Below are 26925 nucleotides of genomic sequence, written 5' to 3'. Positions count from 1 at the left end.
TCGCCATTATGCAACATCTATGAAACCCAACAAAATGAGAGCAAACGCATAGCTCAACAAAGAAAGTATAGGCTTTATTTTCGAAAGCAGAAGTTTCATATGCATATTTCCCCTCTATTTGAAGTTCCCTCTTGTTCTCTGGGGAAACAACACTTGTTATCTTGGTGGGGTTTATATTCCCCAGGGACTAAAAGTAAAACAACTGAAATTCTGAGTTTGAAAGGATCGTGTGAGTTGACACCTTGCATAAAACTGTATGCGTGTTAATTGAGTCAGAAAACGCCAGCAACAAAACGCTGGGTGTCTTCATGACTGCTTCAATACACATGCGCATCAGGACAGTTTCCATAGCGCTGCTGCGACCTGCTAGAGTTGATACTTCAACTTCTGACTCCCGTCCCTCGATGGCATGGAAATCGAGGAACATTTGACGACTTTTATTTATATTTATGGAGGCTCTCAACTGATTTGTTTTCTCTGGCCGGTCTTTTTTTTTTTCATGCGGTATGTGAGCGTTGCCTATTGAAGACACCTGCCCCGCTGCCAAACTAATTATGGGCAATCAAGCGGGATAAATCTACGTCTTAATCTGAACAAGAATACAGACTGTTGTTTTAATTTAACAGTCGCTGGTCGGCATCCACTGACAACAGTAAGTGACTTTTGATTGATTTAAACTTTTACTTTTTATTCTGTCATCGGTCTTTGCTTTCTTGTGATTTGTCATTTGTTCTAAACTGCAAAATAGACAAAAAAAATCGTAGCCATTAGCCTAGGTAACAAACTAAATGCCGGATGGGTTAATCATTGGTTAGTCATTGGTTGCCAAAGGAGAAACAAAGCCTTCGTTAACAGTTGTCTCTGTCTTATTCCACCAATGTGGGAGCTATGGCTACGTTATTTGTTAAGCAAAACGGTGGACGCAGCAAAACCATCTGCCAGCAGCGCAAATAAGGAGCCTGGGATTTATTACGGTATTTGCTAGGCAACTGAATTTCACCCATAGGTCTGATGAGTAAAACGCCTCAACTCCCTGTGTGTTATGGTTTATCATTCAGTTGACAGAGACAGCGACAATGGCCGTTCGATGTCATAGTAGTAGCAGCAAAAGCCATTTTGACATCAGTAGACAAGGGACTGATTCTGGGTTCTTTCATAGCCTGCAATTTCTTAGTACCTTTATTGGCTTCCTTCGTTATTTTAATGTGAAAGTGGAGCCCGTGGACAGACATTTCTTAAACAGAGTTTTAGAACTGCTCGATTACTGTGAGAAGAGTCTAGTGGCAAGAAAGAAATACAGGTAACTGTGCTGGCTAGAATGAATCACCTGCTATTTTTTCCTGTCACTTTATTTCTTTCAGTCTAAAGTGATGTTGTGTACTTGGGTTAAAATGCTGCAACTCTGCATTAGGTAATGAATTTCTTGCTGTACATGGCAATATCCTCCTTGTGTAACATACAGTATATGCAGTTATGTTTATTTGATCTGTCAAGACAGATGCCCTTAGTACTACTGGACATGAGGGCGGCAGCTTCTACTGCCCTTATCATAGCATGGGGGAGGGAGAAGAGTCATCATGCCTAACTCATTTCCCTAACTCATTTCCCCGGCAAATGTGGCCACACTCTGCTGGAGCCACACTTACTTGTAGTATTATGTATGGATGTTTGAGGAATCCTCAAGGAAGATTCTGCCCCCCCACTGTGTGTTGTCCAGATGAACTGCTTTGGTCGGGGGCTGAGACGCACAGCGCCCATGCACGGCAGCAGCAGGAATGAGCTGGTTCCTTCCAAGCCCCCCAGGATCAACGGATGGTCGTGGCCCCCTCAAGCCTTCCAGGTGGTCGGCTGGTTGGTGTACAGCTACCTCGCCATAGTCAGCTTTGGCATCTACATCCCTCTTCTGCCTCCACCGTGGAGCCACGCTGCCTATGCTGTATCCTTTAACTTACACAGCTGAAACCTCACTGTCATCCGCATCACATCTTTTAAGTAGAAAGGTGTATTGCTTAATTTGTCATGTAATATGCATTCATGCAGCCGCAAGTCTTCAAGATTTGAATGTGGAGCAAGTTTCATGGCTCCTCAAACATTAGTCTTGGCTGTGGTCTCGTGTGTACCACTGGACAAGACAAGGATTTTGTTGTGTGGGCTTTCTGTATAGGCTCCAGTCACACCAGACATGACTCCCTTTCTCTCTGTTAGGCCTACTATCCTCTCCATTAAGCCCAAAAGACATTATCACTGCCGTTTTTGTCATAAATTGAATGCTGCTTGACGTCAGCAGTAGTTCATATTGCTGAAGGAGGCTGCTGTGTGTCCTTCAGCTATAAGAACAGTTGATTTTCTTCAGACTTGACTCTTTTACTCACATAACTGATACTTTTGTGTACAGCAGTGGTAAGTTTCTTGTTAATGCAAGCTTGTTGGCACTCAACATTTGTCAGGTTTTTTTTTTTTACACATGTATAGCAATATTTCCCTGATTTTAGCACTTTATTCCTTGACCCTTGCTGTATGCAGGTGACGGGCATATCCTTTATTGCACACTTTATAACCCATATTGCTGCACTGACTATAGATCCAGCAGATGCCAGTGTCAGGGCCAAACAGAACTATTCCAATCCAATGCCATTTTTTGACCGGACTAAGCAACCCCATGTCATCCAGGACCTACACTGTCACCTGTGTGATGTCAAAGTGTATGTATTCAAGCAGTAGTCCCTAATGTGATTTTTAATTCATTCATTGAAATAATATAATTTGGTAATTAATTATGAAAACGTTGCGTTTAATGGTGTCACTGTAATCCATCTTCATGTAGTGGCCCCAAAGTGAAACACTGTGGAGTTTGCAACAAGTGTGTGGCAGACTTTGATCACCACTGCAAATGGCTGAACACCTGCGTGGGTGGCAGGAACTATTGGTAAGAGGAAGTTTTGGATGATCGATTTTGACCCAGTGTTCTGCATCTGACTCCATAGGTTTTGTTCCACATGGGCCTGACATTTGAATTAATAACCCTTTTTGTATCTTGCCTTCAGGTGCTTCTTTGTGGCGCTAATCTCTGCTACACTAGGCGTCTTCCTGCTGGTTGTAGTTATCTTGTTCATATTCATTCAGCACTACCTGGATCCAAGCAGCCTGCGGACAGCCCCGCAGTTTGACAGTGAGAATGAACACTGTATTGGACTTGCTTGATCTGCCTGGATAGAACACCCAATACACAAGTTAATTTCATCATTAAAAATCAAGTGTGTAACCTTATATTCTGTCGGCGCTGATGATATTGTGTGTGTCGTCTTTGCTCCTTGTTTCTGCAGGTGTGCTGGGCAATGGGACTTGGCTGGTGTTCTTACCATTAGCGCCCATACAGACCAGTTCAGCTGGTCTCCTTGTGTTAGCCTTCATAACAGTCATGTTGAGCATCACCTGCCTGCTGCTGCTCAGTCATCTGCTGGGCTTCCACTTTTACCTCTGTGAGTCACAGGCAGTCCACACAGAATCTCTCACTTAGGGGATCATACCTAGATTTGATATGGCTTTTTTTTTTTAACCCCTGCCTTCATTAATCCTCATAATTTCCCTTTGGTCTTTGTTCTCTTCTGTGCTATGCAGTTTACAAAGGCATGAGCACGTTTGACTATGTAAAGATGCAGCGTCAGAAAGAAGCTAGAAGCCGAGACATTGAGGCAGGAATCCCTCATGCTGCTAAAATCAATAACAAGGCAACACAAGAGAGCTCGATTGACTGTGAGCCAACGTTATCACAGAGCCCAAGGTACTTTTGATTCCTCATGGCTATATATGGTAATATTTCAAGTTAACTTTCGTACAATAGGATAACTAATGCCAGTTTGCTTTTTCTGCAGTACCTGCAAATTTGATGATAAAGGACCGCTCGCCAGTCGACTTTCAGAGTCCATCTGCACTGAGGTAAGCGTGTCTTCTTACGCCTCCATCGAGTCTGTTACATTTTTCACCAGATGGGTAATGTTGTATCAAAATAATTGTTTTTGGTCTAGTTGGAAAACTTTACGAAGTCAGCAGAAAAGGAGAATAGTTTTCGTTACGGCACAGAAAATCCCACAGAGAACAAAACAGGTATGTGACTTCACTCACCACTATTGGTATACCTTGTTTGGTGTTTTTTTTCTAGTCATTTAAGTGAGCTGCTTTCAATTTTTTATGTATAAAATATGTATAAATCCATTAAAGATGGAGTAATGGGACCACAATGAAGGTTATTAGTAAGGCTTACCACAGTAAAAATGTTAATCCATGCAGTAATTGAGCAGCATCCTCATTTGTATGTAAATACCAAACGCAGTGTTATGCTTCATAATGTTTTCATGTCTGAAAGGGGAAATGCCTATGAGCAACTCCAAAAGCTGGAAGCCAGAAGCAGATGAGGAGGCTCACAGTACGGAGCGATCCAGTGTGAAGTCTGCCGACGGGGTTCCTGGGGTGCAGAACCCCCTCGGGAGCTCGGTTATGACCCCGGACGATACGCTGCAGTAGCTGATGCACAGCAGGGCACCAGGATGTTCAACTCTCAGGAACTATTTATGAAAACTGAGCCACATTACAGACCTATTGCTCATAGGGAGCAGTGGATGGATGCTGATGGAGGATGACTTGGACTTGATATCACAGTTTTGACGTACATCATGGAGTGTTACATATTTTTTTGTTTGTCAACTGGACACTTTCTATGCAATCTGAATTCCTGTGGAATAGGTCAGTGTGTTTTGTTTGTTTTTAAAAATACCGTGTGGTTTTATGAGAAATGTAAAATTGTTTTTGATTCTTTTAAAAATATTTAATCAGTTTTTGATTTGTATTACTGTTTTAATAACTGTTTATTTCACAATGCTGGCATGGTTCAGCAACCCTTTTAAATTTAATAGTAAAGCATATAAATCCATGATGTCTGTCTGCCCCGTCACTGTTTTCTTCTATACTACTTGACCACACAGTGGCGCTGTTGAAGCAGCTTAAGGAACTAACAGTATTATGTCACCAGGTGATTATTGAGTGCACTTTCATTTTGATGAACCATCGCGGTAATAAGCCTTTTACTTTGCTTTTTCCTCCTAGCTCAGAGGCATGCAGTTTGCCATTATCTTTGAGCCGTGCATCTGAAAGCTTGGCCCTATCAGTCTTAACATCAGCCAGGCCCCAGTGGGCTCAGAGTTACGTAATGTCCATCCATGTCCATCCATGTCCAGTCATTACTACGGGTTGTGTAACACTTTCAAATAGTTCATGCACTGGACATCAGAAGTTTCAGGTTCAGAAGGCAGATAAACAATCGCTCCTGAGAGGAAATCTGGCCGCCCACAGTCCAAGCCACCATCAGGACCTCAAGACATCCTGTGCTTGGACTAGAGCCAGGGTGCACTTGGTGGAAAATATTTGGATTATATATATATTTTTTATCATCAGCCATCGGCCTCTCACTAGCTCACGATGACACAGGACTGATGACTTGATTGTTCGATCAAATTGTAAATTGTATTGTTGATTAGGCTAATAAAGCCGTCATGTTGACATAGTTAAATAAGTAACTGACATCAGTGTAAGTAAAGCTCATGTTTAGGTCTTCCATCTCCGCCTCGCTCTCATACACTAACACCAACAACAAAGACGCTTCGAGCTTGAACTGCATTTGTCTGCGATCCAGTGAAGGCCGTGGCACCATCATTGATAAGTGGCACATACTGTATTTGGCTGCAACGAGGCAAGAAGAAAACAGTTCGCCGCACTAGTCTGCAGCCAATCAGCGGGCTCGTTTCGCTTCAGCATCTCTCGGGGATTGAACCATCAGGCATACCGGAGCTCAGGCAGCGCGAGGACAGTGTCTTCGCGGCTCCTCGACGAGCAATTATGGCTCTGTGAAACTGACAAGAAGACGGCGGAGAATTACGTCACCAGGTGATTTTTAAAATATAATATGGCAATATAAGCTCCTCAGTCGTGGAAACATATTGTCGCTTGTTTGTTTTGGTTCAAGGTAGATCGACGTGTTTAGAGACTACAGCTGCCTGCATCAAAGAAGAAGGGTTAGGATAGCTCAGTAAACAGCATTTGGCTGTTTACGGAAATTCAGTTGATGTTTCACTGGCTTATGGTTTCGTTTTTTCGTGTCTTTTTGAACTGCTTTAGTAGGGCTTTTGCTTTTGTTTTATTAGATGTGAGACATAATGACAGTGAGCTTTGACCTCTCGGTTGATCAGGCACATAGGTAAATCGGATTTAATGCCTGAAATGTTCTGCATTGAGAGATGTGCATTAGGGGCTGCCTGTAGACGGTGTGAGCGTGACAATAACAATGATCACGTGGACTCTTATTCCACCGCTTCAGTATGAATCCAGCATTTGCAAGTTTATGTAACACGTCTCGCGCAAGTAACACGCCGAGACACTGGTTTATCCAACAAGTCCACCACTGTCAAGTAAAATAAACATTAGCCTTTTCTCTCATTTTTTCTTTTAAACTTAACCAATGATGGCCAGGGTGAAGGGTTGTCCAATCATTACCGTCTAGAAGTGATGAATGACAATACATTTGCCCTGTGTCTGCAGCTGCCAGGATATGCAGGTAGTTATATAATTATGTGTGGAAAAACTGCTTTGGCCTCATTTATTAGCCTCCTGGAGCATGTAGCTCAGTGTTTTCTATTGTGAGGGATTTTTTTTAGATTCTATTGGATGAGTATGAATCATATTTCAGAAAGATGCTCAGATGGTGCACAAAATCTATTCAGTTTAATGATGGAAACATGGAGCAATATGGTGTACACTCATTATTTTGATGTATTGATTGATTAATAGCAAATGTGAATGATGAGTAATGCAAAGACTAACATTAGATTCTATTCTTGGCATTGGTCAATACCAGTACAGGAATAGTGATTCATACATTATGAATTGAGCAGTGCTGTTGAAAGACAGTACACCTCAGCCATAAGAAAGGTAATTTGTTTATTTGTGTTCAATTCATGGCTTTCTAGCCTTGTGCTCCCCATATGTTGAATTAGGTATGCATGAGAAGAAGATACAGTCATCGCCTGAGTTTGTCCCAGATTTCCCTGTTCTAGGTTGCAGTGCACTGGTCCAAGAGCCTTTGGGTTCTGTCATAAACAATTAACCTCAGTGTGTAAATTAGTCTATTTTGTTTGTGATGAGTGAACTCATATTCAGGTCAGGCTCACAAAAGAAAGGGTATGCTTCTGGGCAAAATGAAATACTGTAGTCTGACTCCATTTTCAACATTATTCTATACAAAACCATTTCACGCTGACCTTCAGATCAGGGAATAGTTGCCATTGTGTGCGTGAGCAATAGTTGAAATAGAGACACTATATGGCATTTACATAATTTTATGAACATTACAAAACGAGGTCTCTTAATTCCACATTCCTTAATGAGGTAAGGTGAAGACATTGTATAACACAGAGTCTGGACTTTGGCCAACAAAAAAAATCCTCAACAGCACTCTTTACTCAGAGCTAATGTGCTATTGGCTCAACAGGCCTTTCTCCATCTGAGCCATGTCAGGGACACTTCTGCTGTCCTGGGCATCATTTATTCATCACAAATCGCAGGGTTGCATGAGGACCCTCAGGCCTTCTTTACACTGCCTTATACCTCTGTTTGGCTTACTGTTGCTGCCAACAATAACCACTGTAGCTTGTTTTAAACATATTGTTTCTATAGCACAATGCTTGCCAAGATCTTGGTCCTTGACTAGGAGAGCTGTTAGCGGGTGGAGGGAGGCGAGGACTGTGGGAGACAGTGTGGTGACTTCAGACCTGGGGGCCAGCGTGGTGATGTAATGCCCTCTGTCCCTCTCTCTTTGGGGAGAGAGAAAGAGTGGGGGACAAGAAGTGGTACAGTGACAGACTGTGAAATGGTTGAGAGGTTGTATCTAGTGGAGTCAGGTCGGGCTAGTCGATGATGGTACAATGGTGAAACAAGTCTCCTGATTGACCCAGATCACCGTTAGGCAGTGCTTGTCCCATTCATTAGTATACTTAGCCTTCCCAGTCAATTGGCAGACATGGCATACTTGTCAGATGGAGGTCAGTCATGAGCAGACTGGGGGTTTTGGTGTGGTGATGATGGTCTCTCTATTATTATGATCGGCTGACGAGGTTGCATTCCAGAGCAGCTGCCCGGACAGGACAGTGATCTAGATAGAAAGCAGATGGGATCTCTGCATGCCCAGTCACCATGATGGCATGATGGGGGAGTAGGCTACAGCTCAACACGCTCCTCACACATACATCTCAAATCACTCTGTCAATGGTGTCATCATTTTGTGCGTTTAACACCATCTGCCAAACTAACAGTTGACCACAGAATTTAGTTTTTCAGTATTTCAGTCTGCATATTGTCTACTGGCTGATCTCCTCTCTTGAGAATGAATAGAATGTTCCAGCCATGGCAGCATCTTGTTGCTAGAAATAGATGCAGTTCAAAATGGGTCAATTTATAGTTAAAGCACTCATCTGTGCAATGTATCGCCAGAAGGCGAGTGTATGTAAGCACGCTGTCATCCAGTGACAGATTTGTCTCTTGAGATCTGCCCTTAACCAAATGGCTTCCCTTTTGTATTTGGCAAAGTGGGACAGAAAAATATGCACAGGACAAAACCATTCCAACCATTCCAGACCAAACCATGGTCATTCACTTAGTATAATTATCTTTTTTGTGTATCACAGTGGTAATGTAGCCAAAACCACATCAACCAGAATACATAGCTTTGAATTACACAGACATGCAATGTTAAATCAAACCTGGTGAGTAAGTGCGCTATGGCATATACTGTACCTACTAATGATGTCAGTCTCCACTGCATACTGTCTATACTCAGAAATGTCATTAATATAATCATTAAAAGAAGCTCTACTTTCAGAGAACTACATTTTTAATCATCTCAGTATGTTTTCCATTGCAATCCAAACCATTGAACTCTGTGCAGACTTAACACTATCTCACATGGTTAGCTCTTCATTAGTCTTGACCATGGTGTGATTTGAGGGGGCTTGTTGTATTGAGGACTTGAGGCACTTGAGACTACTGACTATAAATCGGAGGAGAGTGAAAAGATTCCTTTGTTGCACATTGATTTTGCTGCTCTCATTGAAGCACAAAGGATAACAGAGCAAGTACTCTATTGAAGGGTTGAGGATGGCCACTGAATATAAAGTCAATAAAGTACTCACTAAATCTCAGTATGCACATTACAGGAAGCTACTGTATGTATTACTATTGCAACTAGACTTCCAGTGAATGAGTGGGAGCTTGTGCAATAAAATGGGTGACATGTAATGCAAGTTAAGACAAGATTGCCCACAACATCTGACTTATCAAGAAAGGGTGGCACATTAAGTGTAGGTTCATTCATCAGATATAATATTTTGTAGTAATATCTATATAGTATGTCTATGTAATGATAACCAAGACCACTGCCGACCAACTGCAAAATGTAGTAAAGGTAATTTTGTGTATGTTTCTTTTGGCCCATATTACGATTTCTGTTCCTACATACTTTTGATATGAACGGCCAGTCTTCCAGAAACATTTTCTTAGATTTGAATGAAATTGAGCCCAAGAACTTTGAAACCTGCACCACATGAAACCACAAAGCAGATTTCAATAGCTACTGATTGTTATGACAGACATGTTTTCTTTCCCTTGCGTTAGAATATGCCACACATTTTAATGATATATAAATTTATATTAAATTAAATCCTTGTAAATCCTCCACATAGCATCTCTGGACTCATAGTTGCAGTCCATATAGTTGAACTACTCCCTCATACACACCCAGGTACATGATGATCTATGGAGAGTGTGATCACTTTGTCTTAAAGGCACAATACAAAAAATAAGCAGTGTCACTCTTGGTGTCACATTGCCCCACTATGGTATTGCTACCAGGGATGAGAGTGTGTGAATGCTTAAATGAGTTTTAAACGTAGCTTGGAAATGTTTTTTATTTGTATAGCTTGTAAGTATAGTTTTTAAGCATAATATTGAGTTATGAAAGTGTCTCATTGTTGCAAATGGATTACTTTCCACTAGCAACTAAAACCCCTCATGTGATTTACTCAATTTGCATGTGATATACTCAATAAATCAATGATCGGGGCTTTAACAACCTGAATCTGTCCATCTTGTCTGTCTTGGCCTAAGTCCTCGATGACATATGACTATCAAACCCCTGGCATCAATAGTGGTACTCTGCGATGTCACCATGTGTGTCTGTGTGAAGACATGGGCATGGGTCTGGGTCAGACAGAGGAGGATTGGACAATGGGTTCCCAGTGTGCATAGCTCTGAATGCCATTATTCATACAGATTAATAATCTCTTCTTTTTTCTAAGATTGACATGCCAAATATAATAGCCTTTTGCAGGGTCAATCTTGGGACTTTTGTACCCATGTAAGTGTTGCCTGTACTTTGCAAGTTCACATTTGTGATTGTTGGCAACTGTGTCTTGGAAACAAAACCCTTTGCTTTACATGGTGCCACTGGGTGTGAGTGAAAGCAGTATATTGGCAATGTGAAAATAAGAGGGACTCTGTTGAAACTGTGCTGGTTGGAGCAGAGGGTTTAGCTCATGGAATACGTCTCTCTGCAGTTTGCGTCTTATACTTGTTATCGAGAGCCAATACAACGACTGACAGATTGTTTTAGAGACTTTGTTGGGGTGTACTTTGCCATGGCAACACAGATCCTTGAACGATGCTGAGCTAACTATGGGAACAGCTGAAAGGTGAGCAGAGAATCATCATGTATTGCCACAAGTATAGTTCAGTGTTTCATTATCTTAATATAAATAGTAGAAGGGGCTTGTGTTTTTTTTCTTTTTACTAGTTTGACAGTAATGTGCAAATTCCTGTTTCTTACTTGATGAAGATTGACCAAATAAGCCCTTCAGATGTGATCCAAGTGTGAGACCAAGTTGAGAAGGTGAAATGCTGCTGGTCTGTATGTGGAGATGCAAATCAGGATGATGATGTCTTTACAGAGGAATCCCTGTCCTCAGACTGAATGAAATCATCAAGGCAAGAGAGAGTAGGGGAATCATTGCTCAAAAACACTCCCTTAACAGGAGAACGAGCAAAACCAGGCTTCAGTTTGCAGTTGTTGAATGCATGATATTATGAAATATTTAACATAGCTGCATGGAAGCAAGTTGTTATTAGTGATGATAATGAGTAAGAGGAGGAGCAGTGGAGATGTAGTTTGCTTTGAAGAACAACGCTTGCATTTTCAGTTCTCTTTTTCCCTCTACACTCTCTTACACATACATACATACATACATACAAACACATTGCCTCACAACATTCACCTTCATTCTCTTCTTTTCCACAGCACAAAGAGAAAACAAAAGTCAGCTAATCCAAACAGTGTACAGAGGGAGTCAAATTCCTACACCAGCATGGCAGACCACAAGTAAGTTTTAGTAGTGCTCTGTAAGATCTGTTTGTGTGTGTGTGTGTGTGTGTGTGTGAGAGCATATGCACAACATTGCATTGTGCGTGTGTGTGTGTGTGTGTGTGTGTGTGTGTGTGTGTGTGTCGGTTTGAAAGTCCATCTGCTTTGCTGGCACTTGATTAGCATGCTCCTGAATTCTACAAAGATCTATTTATAACTCTCACCTCTGTGCCAGAACACTTAAGACATCTGCCCATTCACAGGCAGCATTTGCACAGCAACACACCTCTGAAGACTGTCTAAGCTTGCCCGTAGCACAGAGCCACCTTACAACAGGGAGAGCCAAAGACAAATTAGCAAGCTGTGTGTTGGCCCTAGGGCAAGAGCCATTGCTTTCTTTCTGGAGAAGAGTTAGTTTGTTACAACAAATCTTGCAGAACAGGGTCAGATCAGATGGATATCTCTGCGGAAAGCTCTTGTTACTCAAACCCTTCCCCCCTTGTGTACAAGCTGTGATTTACAGGATAATATTCTGTCTCCTCTCTCTTTGTACCTCTATATTGTTTTTGATCAAATGCAGTGAGGTTTTAGGCTTTCCTGAAAATCTGGATAACTTGGACTAGAACTATTTTACCAGGTTGTACAGCTGCAACCTTAACTGCCTCACTGACTGCTTTTCTCACATAACTTGTACTTTCAGCACAACTTGTGCTCTGAGTATTCAGTTATACCAGAGAGGCTTCAGTAATTGCATGTAACATGATTCCCATGACATCAGCCCAAATTAAACTGTCATACCTACCTCTAATGTCAGTGTGATGGTTCACATACACAGGAAGGTGATGTCTGTTTCCTCCTTCTCAGAGACAACATAGATGACTTTAAGGTCCAGACAGCCAAACATCCCAACATCAGCAGCGCTCCCTTACGGCCGCCCAGTGACCACTCCAAGGACCGGGCGTCCAAAAGGCTCTCGACCGAGTCTAACGGCACCAGCGAAGGAGGCGCAGGGTCGTCCACACCGGTGGAGATCACCGCTTTGGAGGAGTCATTTCGGCGCTTTGCCATCCATGGTGACACACGCGCCACTGGCAAGGAGATGCATGGCAAGAACTGGTCCAAACTTTGCAAGGACTGCAGTGTCATTGATGGCAAAAACATCACCCTCACCGACGTGGACATTGTCTTCAGCAAAGTCAAGTAAGACAGACACCAACCTCACTGTGCTCTGACTAAATGCTAAATATTGCCAGGTCCATGTCTATCAGGGGCCACAAAGGCACATCTTTGAAGCCAGGTCTCAACAGAGGGGGCGATGTTGCAGCGGTAGCCAGACTCAACACACACCAGTGTAAATCTAATGCTGGTAAAAGTGGAAATTTATCTTCTTGATTATACTTTTTAAAATGTAGCTATAATGTATAGATTTGATCCTATTTGGGGTTTTACCTTTCATTGTTTCAGTTAAATAATTGAATTATTCAAAATGTGTTGTCAGTAGTCCATAATTATTATAATAATTCACTAACTGTGCCAACATCTTGGACCAAGCCAGCTGAGCCATGACTAATTCTCGTGTTAATAAATGGCTTCTGATAAGTGGAGCTGACCACAGGCTTGACACTAATGTTACATTACTACTTAGTGTTGCATTACTATTGTAGTGGCGGACTTGACTACAGGCTCTTGACTTGCATACCCAGAAGGCCACTGATGTGACAGCAACACGGTGGCGCGGTGCTTGCAAGAACACGGATGTAGTGATGACAGTTAGCTCCAGATTGCACTGTATGAATGAACAATGAAGGCTTCGTCTATTTGTTGTGTAAGATGTGAACCTGTAGCAACTGTCAAGCTATCAGTTGAGTGATGGGTAATTTCCCAAAGCATAGAACAGCATAGTAGAGACAACTCAACTGCACATATTTGGTAGTTGTTGAATTCCATACACTGGAATAATACATGCTATTCTTACTTACATTAAGGCCCTGTTGGAGTTGTCCATCAGTAACAGCAGCCAGAGCTAAGGGTCAGGATGGCTCATCCTGTCTCTCCTCGGGCCACATGGAGTCATCCTTTACTGCCTGGTTTAAGTGAAGTGGAGTCTAATAATAAGCAGTGACCTCAATATCATTTCACCACAGAAAACCCCTTTTTTGATGTATACAGCTCTGTTGAAGTGTACGAGAATGTCAGTGTGCTGAAAATATATGGACTTAGGACACCTTGAAAGACATGGCCAGATATCTTCCACTATATTGAGTGTTGTCCTATTAATGCAGCTAGAGCTGTTTCCTAGATGGCACAGAGCCAAATAATTCCATTGGTTTAAGAAGAAAGGACGGGGCTTTTATAATTTAGTATTGTGTGTTTTTTTCATTTCGGAGCTCTTCGCTCATACACGAACAAGCTTTGAATTTTTTTTTATCCTGGTTTAACGTTGTGAATAAAGATTATTCTGCTAGACAGCATCAGAATAGAACAGTGTGGCTGGAAGCCAGTCATCAGTCAACCTCTGCTGCAGGAGTGGAGAGGCCATGGAAGAGGTCTGCTTGGGAATCTCACATTGATTTAGTAGATTTTCCATCTTCTGCTTGTGTGTCGCTGCACTGCAATTTCAGTCACCATGTGTATACACTAAAAAGTTATGATTCCAAAATGGTTTTTAGTGGTATGTTTCTATTTAGAACTTTTTTAGTCCTGAGATTATCACAAAAGAGAGCTTGTTAAAGATACAGTATTCTATAAGGAAGCTTTTCTCATGTATTTTTTGAGTAAACAATTGGAGAAGAGGTGTAGTCCTTTCAGTTTATATATCCACAAAACTGGGACTGACTGACTGGGATCTTAAATCTCTGGCAGGTTTCTGTCTCATGCTAGGCTATCTAAGGGCATGCATGTGGCTCCAGATGCAGGAGACTTGACCACTTGACTATTTTTATGCATGCTTGTTTATAATTTTAAGGGTCGTCATGCATAAACAGCAAGTATAACCAAAAATGCACATCTTTCCACCAGAGTTTTGGGATTCATAAAAAGCAAACCTGACAGTGTACCACTGCACATTCATAACACCAACCACAAATTTTAAACAGGAGTTGGTTGTGGGATATAGCAATGCGGAATGGTAAAGGTCGGCTAATGCACTGTATGCCTCTCCTGACTGGCTTTATTTAGAGTAATTAAACCATGTTCAAATAGTGTTATGATGATGATATTTAGAGACGCAAATATTGCTTCAGTGCTCCATGGGATGACCTATATCTTATGATGTTAGATATCTGTTTGTAAATTCAAAACAGAAATCAGGGATGAAATTGAACAAGAAAATTGTTTATTTATATGTCTGATGCTTTATAAATCTTGATGGGCCAGAGGCTGTGGGAAGACAAGACATGAGACAATATCTTATTCCAAACAGTAGTTCTGGGTCCCAGGTGACTCAGTTGGCCAAGACATAGACCATGAACCTATCGTTTATGAAAGCCCTGATGAAGGTCTTGTGACTGAAACATTGGCAATTATTTCCAGATAAAGTGAAGTAGCAAGAATACCAGAGTGCTCGAGTATTTTTTTTTATGATTGAATGACAGATACCATGAACCTGCAAAGTCCTTGGTCTGAATCAGGCCTGAGACCTTTGCTGCATGTCATCCACTTCTCTCTCTCCCATCGTTCCTGTCTCTCTCTACTGTTGACTATCAGATAAAAGCAAAACCGCTAAAGAAATAATCTTGAAAAAACCCAAAAACAAAACAGTTGTTCTAATGCTCTTGCATGCAGTGCTGTCCTTTAGTTTAGATATCTCATTCCTCTAAGCATTTTCTCAAAAACTGTAGGAAAATTGAATTAAGCTCTAACATTTATGGCAGTACTGAAATTCTTGCCATTGTGGCACATAATTTTTGCACATAATGATGGACAATGACTGCTTTGGCAGTGCTGGAAGACAATCACCAGGCAAGAAAGCGAATTTAGAGGTCATGCCAATTTTCTGGCCCTTGATGATGAGCAAACTTCAGAACATTCCCTCATTACTTTTGCCATTACTTCTTAACATTTGACATATTTTTTTTTTCATTTGTAATGCCAGTAAGTATCCTCTTTTTTCTGGACTTTTAGTCAACCTCATCAACAGCTTCACAGTTGGCATAGCAATGGGTATTCAGGTTTACTGCTCTATACATTTTTCTATTTTCTTGGCAAGGACGACTTGAAAGGGATGTTAAATATTAGACAGAGAAATATGGGGCATTTCTAGAACAATAATTGCTGACTGGGGGAGTTGTGGTGTGGATATTAAGCTTGTTCATATATGCATAAATTCCCCTCTATTGATGAGCTATAATAAGAAAACACAATACACAGCATTTTATAAATCTAAGAATAAATGTGCATATACATGTTTCCGCCGTTTTTTCATGCACTTTTTTAATGTTGAAACTGCAACATTTTTTACATCAGGTCCCTGGACTCCTGTTTGCAGTCTTGCAGGTTCTAATCAGGATCCTGCACAGTCCACAATGCAGTTTGAAGGGGCTCCACAGCTCTGTATTGTCGGTGATGCTGTATTCAGCAGCACAGTACAGTAGAATCCTAACAAAGCGTGTGGTGTGTGTACATTTCGGAGCCAAACACAGGATAAGGAGAGGAATGGGCTGGGGGAGGGGCTCGTTTCTGAGCTGTTTCTGACTCCAGGCTGACCGAGCTGGGGAGGGCTGCCATGCCAGAGATGCAGATCTTGACTTTCCCTTTAATCAAGAGTCAAAGCTCTTTGCTAGCACATGAAGAATTAAACAGCTTAATGAGCACTGTCTAATGACAATATGGCAGAATAAATCCTTATTTCTTCTGGGTATGAAGGTCTACTGTAACACATTGAGTCTCTGCTGTGCTGTCTGCCTGCTTGGGGCAGAATACCACAGCATAAACTATGGATGAGACAGAAATCTGCCATGGACAAATTAATTACCAGCATGATCTTGTGCTGACTTTATACGCCAGGCTTTGGTTGTACTTCCTCATCACTGAACATGATCTGATAGGCTGGACAGAAGCATTCTCTACATGACCTGTATAGAAATACAGCTGTACCCAATACAGTACTGTATCACATCCATATTGACTATGTACTGTACAACATAGCTACTGCATTATCTGCGTCTATTGAGTTCTTACTATTCTAAGCTTAGTCTTTTTTTAACTTCATCACAGCCTCCTCGGGTGCTAATTTGTTGTTTATTTACCCATTTGCGTACTCCTGAGTTTAGTAGTTCAGTGGGGGGATTTGCTGAAGAGAGATAGTTGTCTTCCTTGGACAGAAGGCGGCATCTGGAAGTCCAGTTTCCCTTCTGACATTAGACAGCATGGAACAGGCGCAGAGGAATGAAGCTCTCAAATGTTCAACACTGACGGATAGCCCAAACAAAACCAGTCACTGAAGGAGTCAAATTAATAATAAACCCAAGCATCCCTGTTTACTCTAGCTGTTGCTATGACAGCAGGTTGCCCAGGGTGACTGCAGGCTTTATAGACTGTTGTTTGGGTGATTTATCACCACAGCAATGGCTGTTTGTGTTTGTTACTATGCACTTTAACATGGAAGTGAAATTGGCAAATGGCCAGTTAAACAACTGTAGCTCTCTCAGAGGGTGAAAGTGATTGATGAGGCTGATCTGGCTCATGACTGAGATACTGTACAGTGTTATGGTATTGTCATTAGTGACAACAATTAGAACTATGACCCAGTCCCAGAGTCCTGTTTTTCTATCCTACCAGGTCGTTGATTGCATTCACCAGGTCTAAATCAGTCTGCTGTTATATACAGTATGCAACAGAACACGACATAAAACATGATGTGAAGGGACGGTCATGTATACAGCCTACAGCCGTATGTGTAAGCCTGTGGAGCTGCTCAGATGACAATAAGGATCGGGACACACTGGGAGACAAGATCCAAACAGTGAAAGTTTTCTGTTTATCTCATCAGGATACCATCTCTGCGCTGTGTCCTTACATCTGCCATGTTGAAGTGATCACACATGGTTTTGTGTTATTATTACTGTCTGGTCTCCTTTCAGGCTCTCAAACTGTGTTGAGAGGCTATAGTAAAAGGCCTAACCCGACCACAGCACATTTATTATGGTCCCTGGAGGCACTGATCAGCGTTAACCACAGCCGATTCATCTTTTACATGCTATACTGTGACAAGTGTTATCCCATACTTAAGTTCCCCCCCCTCACATTTCAGGAAGAAATCCTGTCGCACCATCACATTTGACGAGTTCAAGGCCGCACTTGGAGAGTTGGCCAGGAAGAAATATAAAGAGAAGCCTGCAGAGGAGGCTGAGGCGGAGGTCTTCAAGCTGATTGAGGGGAAGGCACCCATCATAGCAGGAGTCACGGTAAGACTCAAGAAAACATCATTCCAGTGAATATTAGTGACTTCATTAGAAATCAAATCCATTTGACCCAAGAATTGTAGAATAAACTCAAATGTTTTGTACACTTCCTCGCAGAGAGCCGTGGCTTCTCCGACTGTGAGCCGTCTGACGGACACCACCAAGTTTACAGGGTCGCACAAGGAGCGTTTTGACGACACCGGCCGCGGGAAGGGTAAGGCGGGACGAGTAGACATGGTCGACACGTCTGGATACGTCTCGGGATACAAACATGCAGGGTCATATGAAAAAAAAGTCACCAAACCCCCCCTCACCAAACCGATGTGAGGGCGAAGATAAGGAAATAAACATTCGATCAACTACTAGGATAATTTTCTATTAAAAAAAAAATACTCAACGAAAGCACAAAAGAATAGGATTTCATATATTTTCCCACCCATCTATTTTGTGTGTGTGTGTGAGAGAGAGAGATGTTTTGAGTTCCTCTCTTTGTGAAGTGTGAGAACTGGAAAACTGTTTACATCTATTTTTACAAAGTCATCACCAGCTGGTACATTCCTATCTGATAGCAAGTTACTGCCAAACACTGAAGAGAACAAACGAGAGAAAGTGTTATGCTATGAATACTGAAGCTTTGATGTTATGATAGGGCCTTATAATATTTATTAAGCACAATGAACAACATGCCAAGAAAAACAAAAAAGTGGGACAACAGTTTGATGAATTAACAACATTGCACTTTTTCATGGAAATTATTCTATTCATATTCAAGAAGAAATAGAAGAAATGCATTCTTAATTTATTTTGCTGAGTTTCAATGTTATTTGGCACAAATTATTGACACAGATATTATCAATGTATATAGTAAGACCAAGATTGATAATTCCATCGTCAACACTGTCTGTCGTCCATTGGTCATGAATTTCAGTGTCTTAATCGAATCTGCTGTTCATTTTCTTAATTTTTTAAGTTTACACATATTGTCATTTCAAAATAGTTTGCCTTCAGCTAAAACCTGAATAGGATATTAAAATTTTTCTGTCTACTTGTTTTGGAATGCTTAGAAAAATACAATTTAGTTAATTCTGTCAGACTGAACGTGTGTTACCTCTGTCTTAACATCCCTCTTGCTTTTTTGAATATGTAAAAACCAAAAGTCTTACCATACCAATTTTTTAAATGGGCCTGCTTGTAAGTTACAAATTTCATTTCAATAAGATATACTGTATGTATTTTATCCTTTTTGATTATTCAGATCTTATTGTTCAAACATGAACCTGTATGCAAACCGTTTTGATAACATGCATTCTGCAAGAACACTAAATTGATGAATTCAGCTGAAGGAGGAAACTCTTACAATAGAAGATGAGCTCAGTTGTTTAAGATTGTATTTTTAACATTTTACTTATATTTCCTTGTCAGATTTATATAGTTCTAATATATTTGTGGTAAGACTGTGTATATTTCTAAAAATTTATAGCCGCATGGCTTAATTTATGACACTGGCTTTGTATGTTTTCTGTGTAATTGCTGTACTTTGTGCATGTTGTGTGTACTGCATTTGATTCAGAAGCATATAGACTATAGTAGGAATTAGCCTAACATCTGTCATGTCTTCTTTGAACTGCTGTGCCTGTACTGAGGACAGACTACTGGATGGACTAAATTATCTTCACTGAAAATATTAAGTCTATAAATTGTGGGATCATGGAAGATTTAACTTTTCAGGTATGTAAAGGACATTGTTGGACACTGAACATTACTAAACAAAACCAATGTAAACCGAAGTTAGTCCTAGAATATCCAATTGCTTCAAATCAATGCGTATCAACTTATGCATCTACAAAGTTAGCCACCCTCCAATGCTATTATATTTGTCTGTATATAAGATTTTGAGTACCTTTTATGCGTGGTACTGTTAAGTAATCTGAGGCACAAATTCAACTAAATAAAAAAACAGGGTGTCATATCATTAGATACTATATGAGGGAAAGGGAAAATTGCAAACAAGATATATACTTTTGTAGGACATTATTTTTCCAGTATAGTGGCATGGTGTTCATGTCACACTATCTGTAGCCTCAGCTGATGAAGAATCATGCATCGAGTGGAAAACTAGCAGCCATCAATGTATTAGTTTTAGTCTACTTTAGAGTCTGCTGTAGTATCTCCAGTACGATCTGTCTTGTGTGCTTAATGCCAAATACTGTGCACCTTTAATGTGGAGGAACGATATTGTCTTATTTTTTTCAAATAACTTTTAATGTACTATTGTGCCCTGGTGCATGCAGTGTGTTTTTGTTTCTTGTTCTTTAGACCTTTTAATGTGTGTTCATGATTTGTAGTGCATTATTGAAAATAAAAAAAAAAACACCCCAGAGCCTCTGCTGGGTAGGTTAGGGGGTGCCAATCAAAACTTTGGTATTTGCTATTCTTATGGATCTCAGTAGTAGCCACATAACTTAGGTAACAAAACAAAACATAAAAATCACATACACATTCAATTTATCGTCCACATTATTTGTGCTGTTCTGGTATTAGCGTAGAGTGTTTGTGTGTGAGTGAGAGTGTGTAGCTGTCCAGCCCTAAGGCAGAGGTATAAATAAAGTCATAGTGCAGCTGGAATCTAGATGCATTCATTCCATTGCAGTGTATGAGGCAGATGGAGATGGAGACACACAACTGACCTAAAAAAAAAAAAAAAAAAAAAGCCTGAGAGACACAATCTTGCCACTGATCCAGGAAATACATTCTGAGATTCTGACCCTCTCATTAACATTTCCTCCCCAAAAAATCATTTGTTAACATAACAGTCCTGTCACATACACATAAACAGCATTTCTTGAATGAATTGCCCTTCCCCTACTACTGTTTACATCACCAAGCCAACAGAGCATATACATATTTTTTTGAAATAATAAACACTATATTTTTCAACATAACTAGAAACTTAATAAATACAAAAATGTAAATGTACACTGCAGTGACTTATAAATAATTTAAAATCATGATAACAACAGAGATAAATCTGCCAGGAAAGGGAGAAGGGGGGTAGAGGGGACAAGTTAAAAAGGTCAATCGTAAAAGCAAAAAGAACGAAAATAACCATTTGTTATTGCTGGAGCTCATGCAGCTATTGCATTGCTGATATGTTGCTCAGCATCGGCCCGGCTGTGCTCTTCTATACTCATGCCAGTGTGCTTCTTCTTCCCCAAAACCCTCAGTAATGTTCCCCACTTGCCTTCAGTTCACCTAGCAAGCGCTCGTTGGTAGCCACCAGGGACCTGCAGCACACAAACACAAGTCGGATTACATAAACGAGTACAAGTGAGTCGGTCTTTGTAGGGAAACACAGACGCCTAAAGAAGCAGGACTGATATTTATATAACATTAGCTATGATTATCAATCCGATTCATTGCAGATACAGTAAAAAAACAAAAAAAAACAAAAGGGGTATTACTATCATCTAACCATTGTCTCCATATGGTAGCATCCTCTTACCTGTGGCTTTCTTGCAGCATATTTGCCAACTCCTTCACTTTCTCAGCCTCCTGCACTTTCTCCCTCAGCCCCTCTATCTCCTTCCTCAGCTCCTCCACTTCTGTCTGAGCCTCTATGGATGTGCAAGCAGAAAGTATCATAGAGGGGAAAAAACCAGCAGCTGGATGAATACTCATATCTGCCATTGTTGTTCTGTCTTAAAGTGCTTTTCACTCACCCTTAATCTGAGTAATAGGAGAACTTTTCATCATAGACTTGAGATACTGTTGTTCTAACTTGATCAGCTGTTTCTGTAGAGCCACATTCTCCTCCAAGACAATCCTCAACTGCTCATTCAATTTGCCCTGTATCGAAGTAAACACAATGAAGACGTTATGTACATCACATTTATCTTGAGTGATGCATTTACTGCACATTGTTGCTACTGTAGCTCCACTCACAACCGTGCTGTGAGCCTCCTCCAGTTCAGATGACAGATGATGGACTTCGGTTTTATGCTTCTCCTCTCGTTCAGCCGCTTGATGGTTCAGTGCATCAGCTTCCCTTCTCAAGGTCCTGACCTCAGCTTCTCGGCTGCAGATATCACTTTCCATCATGGAGAGGATCTGGACTGCCTGAGCTGGAAACAGAAGTGGTGAAATGTCCTGAGACTGAACTACAAATAGACACGACGAGATGGCATTCGTCATCTCGGGCTCAGATTGCCAGATACCGCATACCCAGACCAGGCTGCAACTCACAGAGGAAGTTGTTGTTATGATGGAGTGATCTCTCTCCTGTCCAGTGTTTGTCCACGAGGTTGAGGAGCATCTCCAGTGGTTTTCTGTAACTACCCTGGGACACAGATTCAGGGATAAGGTGACGTGACAAAAGAAACCTTGCAAAAAGTCAAATGTGATTTGTACAGGTAGGAAGAATGAGTGAATGGATGAATGAAATGATTGATTCAATAAGTGAATAATAAAAGAAGACTTTATTTCCTATTTCCTACCCTTTTCTTCTGTTCATCTTTTTGTGGCAGGCTGAAGCCCCCTGCTGTCTTGTTGAAGCTTGAGTAGGAGAGTCTCGGAGGATGCAAGATGGGGTTGGAGGGGTCAGACAGATTCAAGCCAGGACTTCTTGGACTGGGAGGCCGAATATTCATTAATGGGGAACTGTGGCGGTGATCTTGATCTTACAAAATGTTGAAGACACACATTCAGCATCATGTAAACAAAGTGAAATTCATTCTATATGCATTATATAAATCCTAAACAAGGGATTCTGTGTGGTCTAGATGTACAGTTCTTACCAGGATTAGCAGTAAAATGTCCCTTGGCTGCCAGTCTGATTTGCTTGGGGAGATCCTTTTGCTTCTGTCTGCGTTTCTCTACGTAGGGACCAAAGGACACCTTTGGTCTTTCAGTCACTTTTAATGAGGTAGAACTTTTTTTCTGAGACGGCTCTTTCATTTGTGGCACTTTGGACTGGGTACAATCTGGTTAATAACAAATGACAATAAATAAATAATATAAATTGCCCCCCAATAACCTGATCTGAGTTCATGAGCCAAAACAAACAAGTATTGACCTCTGTCTCCATCTAGTGGTGGTTTTACACACAGTCAACAACTGAAAAGAGATGGAGATTACCATTGGCCCTGTGTGTGTGTGTGTGTGTGTGTGTGTGTGTGTGTGTGTGTGTGTGTGTGTGTGTGTGTGTGTGTGTGTGTGTGTGTGTGTGCTAGACAGCAGCACTCCATGAGGGCAAAAACTAAAACCCAGGTTGAAAATAACCAGAATTATCCTTTAAGATGATAACTGAAGATGTTCTGTCTGCATTTCATGAAAATTTGTATTTTATCCTGTTTTTTTAAAAGGCCATGAAATGTGTCCTCATTGCACCACAAAGTCTCACTCCTGTGGTGTCAATGTCTCCTACTTATATATCACTCTATATCACCAATTCATTCTCAGTACAGCAGATTGCTAAAATGACACATCACACAACTTACCATATTTTGTCTGGGTATACCTGAGGATGGATTTAGCAGTTTCCTAAAAGCAAAGAGCAGATTTATACAATAATGTACTACTGCATTTCAAATCTGTGGATATAAATCTGTGACCTAAAATAACTAAAAATCACCTGTTTTGGAGGGGAACTCTCCAGATCTGAAACATCTTTTGATTCTTCCTCTCTGGGTTCTGGGACAGAAGACAGATGCAGATGAATTGCTATTTGAAAACAAAACAGAACCCAGTAGGCCTGCAAGATGCTTTATTTTTGATTAGTGAAATAGCATGTGGACTTTGAAATCTTACCTTGCTGTAGGTGACTAAACTGTGACTCTGTGTCCTTGTGGAACGAGCCAGAGAGAGCCTGAGTTTCACTTTGGCCTCCATTAGCGACAAAGTTCAACACAATATCATCAGTGTCATCAAGGAGAGAGAGCTTCTTGGTTAAGCGGCCAATTGAAGCCAATCTCTGATCACTGCTTCTGCAAACCACAAACAAGATAGCAAAGATGTCACTCAAGCAGACAGCTGCAAGGAATAAAATTTGCATGTAGGAAAAAAAAAATTCCCGTTTGAAGTTTCTTTCACACAGGGCTCTAACATTTTTGACATTTCAAAACTACACTTCTCCTTATAAGGCTACTTTCATCAAAATTAAGTGCACTCATGCCATTCCCATCATTTATTTGAAAGCTAGTAATGGTATTATTAAATCTCATTATTTAAAGAATATAATACAATGGAGAGGAGTACCGTTCATGAAGCAGTGTGCACAGTGTGGAGGAAAATTAGCAATTACAAAACAATTTCCAAACCTTCCCTTGGTTACTTTTGTCTTTCTCCATACTTTTCTACACCCAGAAAGACCAATTCCGATGTGTTTTCAATGTGTTCCAGATCTGTAGTGGAACCCTCTATCTAGTAAAATGAAAGCTGAAACATATAAACCCATTGAAGTTGAGCATTTGACAATCCATATACCTCTGGTAAGTAGCCCGATTCAGAGTGGGGCTCTTCTGCTGAGGCACAACTGCAGAGGAGAACTGCATTATGGCAACTTTCCGCTCTGTGTCTCTAACTGGACAGTTATCTAGAAAGCAATGGAAGACAGTTAGTAGGGTTGAGAATTGACCTGAGATGTGACACAATCTTTAAAACCCTAATGTGGGGGAATACTTCATGTGGCTATATAGCTTACCTAGCTTGCGTAAATTGGGCATAGCATGCACCAGGTGAGGACGGTAGTGTGGATAACTTTTCGTCAGAGGGTTGAGCCTGAGGTCCAGCTCTCTCAAAGCTGGCAGCTGGTAGACCACTTTGACCTCTTCAAAGGAGGGGATGCAGTTGTGGTACAGGTTCAGCCTCTCTAGCATTTTCAAGTGCTGCACCCCCTTAGAAGGACAGAGTAAAGTTTCAGTAATAAACAATTTACTTCATCATTATATTAACAGTTCAGGGCGGCGCTTACCTCAATTGAGACCAGTACATTATAGGAGAGATCAAGGGACTTCAGACGGACGAAGTTCTTCAGTGCGGTTCCAAGATGTCTGATCTTCTCCTCGTGCGTTCCAGGAAGGCTTAGTGACCTGACATCTCCTGTTAAAGAGCATAACATTAGCGTTAGGTAGGTGGAAAGGAAGCACATTACATAAGTTTGATCCTGCAGATTTGGTGTACAGTAGGTGGTGGTATTGTAGGTGGTTTAGGTAGCTAACGTTAGTTTAGCTAGGCCCATCATTCCCTTCCCCTTTGGTTAGCTAGTACACTAGCTAGCTACGACAGTTTATAACAGCAAAAGTTTTGAACGTGACGTCTTGAACCTCAATATATTAGATTTTATTATTGTTTACATCTTAAGGTATGTTCACGGGAGCAGCATTACCAAGACATGGATGTTTTAATTGCAGTCTGTCCCGTATCCATTGCTCTGTTATTGTTGTCAAGCACTCCGCCGCCATACTTTTCGAACTTGTGCTGCCTTCACGTGCTGTCGGAATAGTAGGCTGTATAATGTAATACGACTGTACCGGAGGTGCCGAGATGTGACGCAAGAGGCGGAGCCCGAGCCGTGTCAACAATCGATGGTAAAAGTGATGGATAAAATGACTTATGCTAATAAAGTATGGGCAAATTTCACATACACACAAATAAATATTCCAATAGCAAACCTCAATGTGCATGCACACATGCTGGAAACGTTGCTGTTATTGTCTGTCTCTAATAATATGATCATTAAATAGTCTATCTCTGGTCTCTACGATCTGGTTCCTTTTCTGAATTGGTGATTTTCTGTATACTTATTGTATCTTTATTCCAGTAAATAAATAAATAAACAAATAAATGAAGTAAATAAATAAGTATTTAGAACAGCAAGAACGTGTAAAGTCCAAAGTAGGAGCTTACGAGGACCACCTGAAGGCAGCATTGTGAGCATGCGCTCTATCCATATCCTGCTTCGTCACGTGTCAAAACAAACATGCAGCGGTCTAGGTCGGTGTTTCTTTACTTCAAGTTTGGTGCTGTCCTCTGTGTTCAGTATTGTCCACCGACTAGCTTAAACATTCAACGAAATTCAGACAAATAGTACACTTTTACTCCATAACTTTATACAGGTTAGTTTGAACCTGTCCAACTTTGGCTGTTTGCTGCTGCTACTAAGCACCGCCAACATCCTGACTGTGTTCATGAATTGAATTGTCTTCTTCGTGTTACTTGACTTCAAGATCAATGGCCTCCTGTATTACAGAATGGATAACAGCATGTTCCAACATCATTTTGTCTGCCACAGCGCTGTACTCATCATATCAACTCTTCAAGGTAGGGAGATTCAGATTGTTGGCCAGATCCTTCAAATAGCATAGCCAATTTAACACAGAAAATGTTTACATTATAACTGTTTATGTTCAGCCTCCTGTACATCTTGGTTTGAGGTTTTTCCTATTGGATATTCTTGAGCTAAAACAGCACTAATTTGGATATGTTACTCATGTTAAATATGACAATTCTGGACATTGAGCCTATAGCTGACATGTCTGTGTTTGAAGCATGAAAGTTGGGCTTAAACTTTCAATGAAAAGTTAGGTAAACACTGAATCCAGCCATGTATTACATTTGGCAATCTCACCTCGTGGTTTCGGTACTGCTTCTGCATTTACTGCCCCGCCTCTCTCTGCTTTCTCTCTGTAGGATCACAGGGCTCCTTCATTAGGTCTCTTCCTGCTCGGGCTCTCTGCAGGACTTTGCCTTCTGCGTCCCCCCAGCTCAGACCTGACCTCCCTCCAGAACGACACACAGTGGGCCAGTGAGGTTCTGGCTCCGGCTCTGGTCTCCTTTGGCTTCCTGTGGCTCAGCGAAGACCACAACACGGCCCATATTCTTCTGTGCGGCTCCTGCCTCCTCGTGGGACTTTGTGATTGGCTGTCAGCAGACGCACTGACACTGATGACTCGCTGCCTGGCCCTATCATCCCTGTCCTGCTCCCTGACGGTGTGCCTGTTTGCTGGTAATGCTTTAGGGGCCCTCGGCAGTGTGGCCCTCAGCCTCCCGTTGCTTGTGGCTCCCAGGGTTGGA

The 26925-nt window shown here is 41.2% G+C and overlaps 3 protein-coding genes across 4 annotated transcripts; 2 read left to right on the top strand and 1 right to left on the bottom strand.

Moving 5' to 3' along the window:
• Positions 1-469: 469 nt before the first annotated feature.
• Positions 470-4787, top strand: zdhhc11 (zinc finger DHHC-type containing 11). Its single transcript, XM_071517501.1, has 10 exons — positions 470-652; positions 1718-1936; positions 2524-2702; positions 2825-2926; positions 3045-3169; positions 3324-3479; positions 3619-3781; positions 3873-3936; positions 4026-4104; positions 4364-4787. The coding sequence occupies exons 2-10, from the start codon at positions 1718-1720 to the stop codon at positions 4519-4521; spliced, it is 1245 nt and encodes a 414-aa protein (XP_071373602.1). The 5' UTR covers positions 470-652; the 3' UTR covers positions 4522-4787.
• Positions 4788-5881: 1094 nt separating this feature from the next.
• LOC139642579 (tubulin polymerization-promoting protein) lies at positions 5882-20246 on the top strand. Of its 2 annotated transcripts, none has more exons than XM_071517478.1 (5): positions 5882-5937; positions 11393-11473; positions 12320-12655; positions 17706-17859; positions 17974-20246. In XM_071517478.1, the coding sequence occupies exons 2-5, from the start codon at positions 11460-11462 to the stop codon at positions 18181-18183; spliced, it is 714 nt and encodes a 237-aa protein (XP_071373579.1). In that variant the 5' UTR covers positions 5882-5937; positions 11393-11459; the 3' UTR covers positions 18184-20246. The 2 variants fall into 2 exon arrangements, with proteins under 2 accessions (XP_071373579.1, XP_071373578.1); XM_071517477.1 differs by lacking the exon at positions 5882-5937 and adding an exon at positions 10774-10790.
• Positions 20247-21056: 810 nt separating this feature from the next.
• Positions 21057-25343, bottom strand: cep72 (centrosomal protein 72). The gene is made up of 14 exons (XM_071517504.1): positions 25238-25343; positions 24824-24951; positions 24554-24746; positions 24337-24445; positions 23677-23837; positions 23486-23535; positions 23352-23394; positions 22641-22835; positions 22350-22525; positions 22099-22192; positions 21799-21977; positions 21576-21702; positions 21359-21470; positions 21057-21140 (listed from the first exon to the last, which is right to left on the bottom strand). The coding sequence occupies exons 1-14, from the start codon at positions 25311-25313 to the stop codon at positions 21077-21079; spliced, it is 1707 nt and encodes a 568-aa protein (XP_071373605.1). The 5' UTR covers positions 25314-25343; the 3' UTR covers positions 21057-21076.
• Between the last annotated feature and the right edge of the window lie 1582 nt (positions 25344-26925).

The sequence above is a fragment of the Centroberyx affinis genome, unplaced genomic scaffold, assembly GCF_046629955.1.
Source record: "Centroberyx affinis isolate AG114_WGS23_722 - 3 ecotype Tasmania unplaced genomic scaffold, CSIRO-AGI_Caff_v1 ptg000498l_1, whole genome shotgun sequence".
Classification (NCBI taxonomy): Eukaryota; Metazoa; Chordata; class Actinopteri; order Beryciformes; family Berycidae; genus Centroberyx; species Centroberyx affinis.
Note: the sequence above shows the minus strand (reverse complement) of the source record. Positions and strands in the feature narration are given on the sequence as shown.